This window comes from Hoplias malabaricus, unplaced genomic scaffold (assembly GCF_029633855.1).
Source record: "Hoplias malabaricus isolate fHopMal1 unplaced genomic scaffold, fHopMal1.hap1 scaffold_410, whole genome shotgun sequence".
Classification (NCBI taxonomy): domain Eukaryota; kingdom Metazoa; phylum Chordata; class Actinopteri; order Characiformes; family Erythrinidae; genus Hoplias; species Hoplias malabaricus.
The window spans coordinates 15,001-23,637 of record NW_027100898.1 but is presented as its reverse complement, the minus strand read 5'-3'; the positions used below and the strand labels follow the sequence as shown (position 1 = coordinate 23,637).

The 8,637-nt window shown below is 41.0% G+C and overlaps 1 protein-coding gene across 1 annotated transcript in view; it reads left to right on the top strand.

Annotated features, from left to right (window-relative positions):
• The first annotated feature begins 8,325 nt into the window (after nucleotides 1-8,325).
• rnf114 (ring finger protein 114) overlaps nucleotides 8,326-8,637 on the top strand; it is a 10,675-nt gene continuing 10,363 nt past the window's right edge. Inside the window, exons 1-2 of the mRNA XM_066658838.1 lie at nucleotides 8,326-8,428; nucleotides 8,561-8,637. The exon at nucleotides 8,561-8,637 is cut by the window's right edge and continues 38 nt beyond it. Coding sequence (XP_066514935.1) covers nucleotides 8,337-8,428; nucleotides 8,561-8,637 — 169 coding nt within the window. The 5' untranslated portion in view covers nucleotides 8,326-8,336. The remainder of the gene's footprint in view (nucleotides 8,429-8,560) is intronic.

Sequence of the window (8,637 nt, the reverse complement as noted above, 5' to 3'; positions counted from 1 at the left end):
TTTGTAGCTTTAGAGACAGTAATGTACCACTGCTGTACCTTTAAAGAAACACTCCACTGTTTGTAGCTTTAGTGACAGTAATGTACCACTGCTGTACCTTTAAAGAAACACTCCACTGTTTGTAGCTTTAGTGACAGTAATGTACCACTGCTGCACCTTTAAAGATACACTCCACTGTTTGTAGCTTTAGTGACAGTAATGTACCACTGCTGCACCTTTAAAGATACACTCCACTGTTTGTAGCTTTAGTGACAGTAATGTACCACTGCTGCACCTTTAAAGATACACTCCACTGTTTGTAGCTTTAGTGACAGTAATGTACCACTGCTGTACCTTTAAAGATACACTCCACTGTTTGTAGCTTTAGAGACAGTAATGTACCACTGCTGCACCTTTAAAGATACACTCCACTGTTTGTAGCTTTAGTGACAGTAATGTACCACTGCTGCACCTTTAAAGATACACTCCACTGTTTGTAGCTTTAGTGACAGTAATGTACCACTGCTGCACCTTTAAAGATACACTCCACTGTTTGTAGCTTTAGTGACAGTAATGTACCACTGCTGTACCTTTAAAGATACACTCCACTGTTTGTAGCTTTAGTGACAGTAATGTACCACTGCTGCACCTTTAAAGATACACTCCACTGTTTGTAGCTTTAGAGACAGTAATGTACCACTGCTGCACCTTTAAAGATACACTCCACTGTTTGTAGCTTTAGTGACAGTAATGTACCACTGCTGCACCTTTAAAGATACACTCCACTGTTTGTAGCTTTAGAGACAGTAATGTACCACTGCTGTACCTTTAAAGATACACTCCACTGTTTGTAGCTTTAGTGACAGTAATGTACCACTGCTGTACCTTTAAAGAAACACTCCACTGTTTGTAGCTTTAGTGACAGTAATGTACCACTGCTGCACCTTTAAAGATACACTCCACTGTTTGTAGCTTTAGTGACAGTAATGTACCACTGCTGCACCTTTAAAGATACACTCCACTGTTTGTAGCTTTAGAGACAGTAATGTACCACTGCTGTACCTTTAAAGATACACTCCACTGTTTGTAGCTTTAGTGACAGTAATGTACCACTGCTGCACCTTTAAAGATACACTCCACTGTTTGTAGCTTTAGAGACAGTAATGTACCACTGCTGCACCTTTAAAGATACACTCCACTGTTTGTAGCTTTAGTGACAGTAATGTACCACTGCTGCACCTTTAAAGATACACTCCACTGTTTGTAGCTTTAGAGACAGTAATGTACCACTGCTGCACCTTTAAAGATACACTCCACTGTTTGTAAGCTTTAGTGACAGTAATGTACCACTGCTGCACCTTTAAAGATACACTCCACTGTTTGTAGCTTTAGAGACAGTAATGTACCACTGCTGCACCTTTAAAGATACACTCCACTGTTTGTAGCTTTAGTGACAGTAATGTACCACTGCTGCACCTTTAAAGATACACTCCACTGTTTGTAGCTTTAGTGACAGTAATGTACCACTGCTGCACCTTTAAAGATACACTCCACTGTTTGTAGCTTTAGTGACAGTAATGTACCACTGCTGCACCTTTAAAGATACACTCCACTGTTTGTAGCTTTAGTGACAGTAATGTACCACTGCTGCACCTTTAAAGATACACTCCACTGTTTGTAGCTTTAGTGACAGTAATGTACCACTGCTGCACCTTTAAAGATACACTCCACTGTTTGTAGCTTTAGTGACAGTAATGTACCACTGCTGCACCTTTAAAGATACACTCCACTGTTTGTAGCTTTAGTGACAGTAATGTACCACTGCTGCACCTTTAAAGATACACTCCACTGTTTGTAGCTTTAGAGACAGTAATGTACCACTGCTGCACCTTTAAAGATACACTCCACTGTTTGTAGCTTTAGTGACAGTAATGTACCACTGCTGTACCTTTAAAGATACACTCCACTGTTTGTAGCTTTAGAGACAGTAATGTACCACTGCTGCACCTTTAAAGATACACTCCACTGTTTGTAGCTTTAGTGACAGTAATGTACCACTGCTGTACCTTTAAAGATACACTCCACTGTTTGTAGCTTTAGTGACAGTAATGTACCACTGCTGCACCTTTAAAGATACACTCCACTGTTTGTAGCTTTAGTGACAGTAATGTACCACTGCTGCACCTTTAAAGATACACTCCACTGTTTGTAGCTTTAGTGACAGTAATGTACCACTGCTGCACCTTTAAAGATACACTCCACTGTTTGTAGCTTTAGTGACAGTAATGTACCACTGCTGCACCTTTAAAGATACACTCCACTGTTTGTAGCTTTAGAGACAGTAATGTACCACTGCTGCACCTTTAAAGATACACTCCACTGTTTGTAGCTTTAGTGACAGTAATGTACCACTGCTGCACCTTTAAAGATACACTCCACTGTTTGTAGCTTTAGAGACAGTAATGTACCACTGCTGCACCTTTAAAGATACACTCCACTGTTTGTAGCTTTAGTGACAGTAATGTACCACTGCTGCACCTTTAAAGATACACTCCACTGTTTGTAGCTTTAGTGACAGTAATGTACCACTGCTGCACCTTTAAAGATACACTCCACTGTTTGTAGCTTTAGAGACAGTAATGTACCACTGCTGCACCTTTAAAGATACACTCCACTGTTTGTAGCTTTAGTGACAGTAATGTACCACTGCTGTACCTTTAAAGATACACTCCACTGTTTGTAGCTTTAGAGACAGTAATGTACCACTGCTGCACCTTTAAAGATACACTCCACTGTTTGTAGCTTTAGTGACAGTAATGTACCACTGCTGCACCTTTAAAGATACACTCCACTGTTTGTAGCTTAGTGACAGTAATGTACCACTGCTGCACCTTTAAAGATACACTCCACTGTTTGTAGCTTTAGTGACAGTAATGTACACTGCTGCACCTTTAAAGATACACTCCACTGTTTGTAGCTTTAGTGACAGTAATGTACCACTGCTGCACCTTTAAAGATACACTCCACTGTTTGTAGCTTTAGTGACAGTAATGTACCACTGCTGTACCTTTAAAGATACACTCCACTGTTTGTAGCTTTAGTGACAGTAATGTACCACTGCTGCACCTTTAAAGATACACTCCACTGTTTGTAGCTTTAGTGACAGTAATGTACCACTGCTGCACCTTTAAAGATACACTCCACTGTTTGTAGCTTTAGTGACAGTAATGTACCACTGCTGCACCTTTAAAGATACACTCCACTGTTTGTAGCTTTAGAGACAGTAATGTACCACTGCTGCACCTTTAAAGATACACTCCACTGTTTGTAGCTTTAGTGACAGTAATGTACCACTGCTGCACCTTTAAAGATACACTCCACTGTTTGTAGCTTTAGAGACAGTAATGTACCACTGCTGCACCTTTAAAGATACACTCCACTGTTTGTAGCTTTAGTGACAGTAATGTACCACTGCTGTACCTTTAAAGATACACTCCACTGTTTGTAGCTTTAGAGACAGTAATGTACCACTGCTGCACCTTTAAAGATACACTCCACTGTTTGTAGCTTTAGAGACAGTAATGTACCACTGCTGTACCTTTAAAGATACACTCCACTGTTTGTAGCTTTAGAGACAGTAATGTACCACTGCTGCACCTTTAAAGATACACTCCACTGTTTGTAGCTTTAGAGACAGTAATGTACCACTGCTGTACCTTTAAAGATACACTCCACTGTTTGTAGCTTTAGAGACAGTAATGTACCACTGCTGCACCTTTAAAGATACACTCCACTGTTTGTAGCTTTAGAGACAGTAATGTACCACTGCTGTACCTTTAAAGATACACTCCACTGTTTGTAGCTTTAGAGACAGTAATGTACCACTGCTGCACCTTTAAAGATACACTCCACTGTTTGTAGCTTTAGAGACAGTAATGTACCACTGCTGTACCTTTAAAGATACACTCCACTGTTTGTAGCTTTAGAGACAGTAATGTACCACTGCTGCACCTTTAAAGATACACTCCACTGTTTGTAGCTTTAGAGACAGTAATGTACCACTGCTGCACCTTTAAAGATACACTCCACTGTTTGTAGCTTTAGAGACAGTAATGTACCACTGCTGCACCTTTAAAGATACACTCCACTGTTTGTAGCTTTAGAGACAGTAATGTACCACTGCTGCACCTTTAAAGATACACTCCACTGTTTGTAGCTTTAGAGACAGTAATGTACCACTGCTGCACCTTTAAAGATACACTCCACTGTTTGTAGCTTTAGAGACAGTAATGTACCACTGCTGCACCTTTAAAGATACACTCCACTGTTTGTAGCTTTAGAGACAGTAATGTACCACTGCTGCACCTTTAAAGATACACTCCACTGTTTGTAGCTTTAGAGACAGTAATGTACCACTGCTGCACCTTTAAAGATACACTCCACTGTTTGTAGCTTTAGTGACAGTAATGTACCACTGCTGTACCTTTAAAGATACACTCCACTGTTTGTAGCTTTAGAGACAGTAATGTACCACTGCTGCACCTTTAAAGATACACTCCACTGTTTGTAGCTTTAGAGACAGTAATACCACTGCTGCACCTTTAAAGATACACTCCACTGTTTGTAGCTTTAGTGACAGTAATGTACCACTGCTGTACCAAGATACACTCCACTGTTTGTAGCTTAGACAGTATGTACCTGCTGCCTTAATACACCACTGTTTGTAGCTTTAGTGACAGTATGTACCACTGCTGTACCTTTAATACACTCCACTGTTTGTAGCTTAGAGAGATGTACACTGCTGCACCTTAAGATACACTCCACTGTTTGTAGCTTTAGAGACATGTACCACTGCTGCACCTTTAGACACCCACTGTTTGTAGCTTAGGACAGTAATGTACCACTGCTGCACCTTTAAAGATACACTCCACTGTTTGTAGCTTAGTAATGTACCACTGCTGCACCTTTAAGATACACTCCACTGTTTGTAGCTTTAGAGACAGTAATGTACCCCACTGCTGCACCTTTAAACTGTTTGTAGCTTTAGTGACAGAATGTACACTGCTGACCTTTAAAGATACACTCCACTGTTTGTAGCTTTAGAGACAGTAATGTACCACTGCTGCACCTTTAAAGATACACTCCACTGTTTGTAGCTTTAGAGACAGTAATGTACCACTGCTGCACCTTTAAAGATACACTCCACTGTTTGTAGCTTTAGAGACAGTAATGTACCACTGCTGTCACCTTTAAAGATACACTCCACTGTTTGTAGCTTTAGAGACAGTAATGTACCACTGCTGCACCTTTAAAGACACTCCACTGTTTGTAGCTTTAGAGACAGTAATGTACCACTGCTGTACCTTAAAGATACACTCCACTGTTTGTAGCTTAAGACAGATGTAACACTCCACTGTTTGTAGCTTTAGAGACAGTAATGTACCACTGACTGCTGACCTTTAAAGATACACTCCACTGTTTGTAGCTTTAGAGACAGTATGTACCACTGCTGTACCTTTAAAGATACACTCCACTGTTTGTAGCTTTAAGATACACTCCACTGTTTGTAGCTTTAGAGACAGTAATGTACCACTGCTGTACCTTTAAGATACACTCCTGACCACTGTTGTAGCTTTAAGACAGACTACACTGTTGTAGCTTTAGAAGATGTACACTGCTGCACCTTTAAAGATACACTCCACTGTTTGTAGCTTTAGTGACAGTAATGTACCACTGCTGCACCTTTAAAGATACACTCCACTGTTTGTAGCTTTAGTGACAGTAATGTACCACTGCTGTACCTTTAAAGATACACTCCACTGTTTGTAGCTTTAGTGACAGTAATGTACCACTGCTGTACCTTTAAAGATACACTCCACTGTTTGTAGCTTTAGAGACAGTAATGTACCACTGCTGCACCTTTAAAGATACACTCCACTGTTTGTAGCTTTAGAGACAGTAATGTACCACTGCTGCACCTTTAAAGATACACTCCACTGTTTGTAGCTTTAGTGACAGTAATGTACCACTGCTGTACCTTTAAAGATACACTCCACTGTTTGTAGCTTTAGAGACAGTAATGTACCACTGCTGCACCTTTAAAGACACACTCCACTGTTTGTAGCTTTAGTGACAGTAATGTACCACTGCTGCACCTTTAAAGATACACTCCACTGTTTGTAGCTTTAGAGACAGTAATGTACGACTGCTGCACCTTTAAAGATACACTCCACTGTTTGTAGCTTTAGTGACAGTAATGTACCACTGCTGTACCTTTAAAGATACACTCCACTGTTTGTAGCTTTAGTGACAGTAATGTACCACTGCTGTACCTTTAAAGATACACTCCACTGTTTGTAGCTTTAGTGACAGTAATGTACCTCTGCTGTACCTTTAAAGATACACTCCACTGTTTGTAGCTTTAGAGACAGTAATGTACCACTGCTGCACCTTTAAAGATACACTCAACTGTTTGTAGCTTTAGTGACAGTAATGTACCACTGCTGCACCTTTAAAGATACACTCCACTGTTTGTAGCTTTAGTGACAGTAATGTACCACTGCTGCACCTTTGTTTCTGAAAATGTACTTTGTCTTGTTTAAAAGACATTTATTTGCTTCTTTGGCATTCTTCATCATTATGTTCCATTGTTGTCTTTGTTGAGATTATTCTCGTTTGGGTTCCTCTTTGTTCTCTGTTTTTGATTTTGGTTTGTCTTATGTTTCCCAGTGAAGTGAGTGGGCTATGTTTAGAGCTGCATCTATATTTAGGCTTTTCTTTTTCTCCTTTCCTTTCCAGTCTGGGATTTTTCAATGTTTCGTAATAAATTTATGTATTTATTTAACCTTTAATTTAACCAGGGAAGTCATTAAGAACACATTCTTATTTACAGCAACAGCCTGTAATTTTAGACCAAAAAGAAAAAAACTAGGTGACTCTGGATAGGAATAAAACCAGAGGAGGATATTACCCCAGGACTCTCTCCAAATGTAATATTAGTGCTCTAAAGACAGAGCTACGTTTTAACTAAAGGTTAAACCAAAATGCCCAGCGTCACATGCTCTAGAGATCATTTGAAGAGCTGCTCAGCTGCTTAGTGCCATGCATGCACTTTTCCAGGCCTCCAGCTTTAACCTGACCACAGCCTGGACACTGTCACCGAGACTAAGGTTAACATTGATCATGCAGGCAATGCACTTCCAAGAAATATTGATCTGAAGATCAGTGGGTCTTACAAGACGCCTCAGAGTCTGATCTCCTGAATGACCCCATGTGTGCCCAGAGGCTCAGGGCCTCGAAGATGAGGAAATGAGGTTATTTCACCAGTTTAATATTAATGCACATGACTTCAAAAAGCCTGGCAGTGAGCAGTGGCCCTTGGAAGCCTGGTAGATCTTTGATACACCTTTAACTTAACTTTGAACTATTTAATGTTGTAGCTGTTAAATCCACTTTAATTCATTGGAACCATAGCCTTAACCTTAACCCAGAACTTAAATCACATCCAAAACAAGAAGCTTTCCACACGCACAAAGCTCAGGTTTAAAATTGGTTTGCATTTAATGCTACTGACACTCTCAAATATAAACCCACGCAGACACAGGGAGAACACACCACACTCCTCACAGACAGTCACCCAGAGGAAACCCACGCAGACACAGAGAGAACACACCACACTCCTCACAGACAGTCACCCGGAGGAAACCCACGCAGACACAGTGAGAACACACCACACTCCTCACAGACAGTCACCCGGAGGAAACCCACGCAGACACAGAGAGAACACACCACACTCCTCACAGACAGTCACCCAGAGGAAACCCACGCAGACACAGGGAGAACACACCACACTCCTCACAGACAGTCACCCGGAGCAGGAATCAAACCCACAACCTCCAGGCCTCTGGAGCTGTGTTACGGCGACACCTACCTGCTGTGTCACCGTGCCGCCCCTCATTTGTAACTCGAGTTGTTTAATTTTGTAGCACTTTCAGTCTGTTTACTTTTATGCAGTTTGCCGAGAAATTTCCACCTTAAGTAATGTGAAACCGCAAGAAAAGGAGCACGAATAGAGAAATATCCTCATCTCAGTTTGGGCTTTTCAACATTTTGATGTCTCTCTGTTGTCTAAAAAACAGCAGATTCTGTTTCTCTGCTGTGATCAGAGAAAGAAAGCCTAGCATGCCGGACCGAGCCACTTTGTTTTTACAGACAATGGGGGTTTTTGATCCTCATCCAAACTTCTACTTTTCTCTTCCTTCTTTTGTTCCCTTTTGTTTTGCAGTTGGTTTACCTTATATATAACTTCCTGTCTGTGTGTATTATCCCTGTCCTTCTGCTAGATTGTATTGTCCAAGATGAGAGAGCACATGGCGAGCTGTTTAAAATACCAGGACTACGTTCAGGAAGGCCTGAAGAACATTGCTAAGGGCCAGCCTAACGTCGTCAGGTGATGAAAAACACTGGGTCTATGTATGTATGTATGTGTGTGTGTGTGTGTGTGTATGTGTATATATGTGTGATTATAAACACCTTTGTTTGGTCCGAGGTCTAAAGTTCTCATGTCTCTCTTCTGCTGTAGCTCAGTGCCGAATCGCTACACCTTCTCCTGTCCTTACTGCAGGAAGCCAAACTTCGACCAGGACGGCCTAGTGGAGC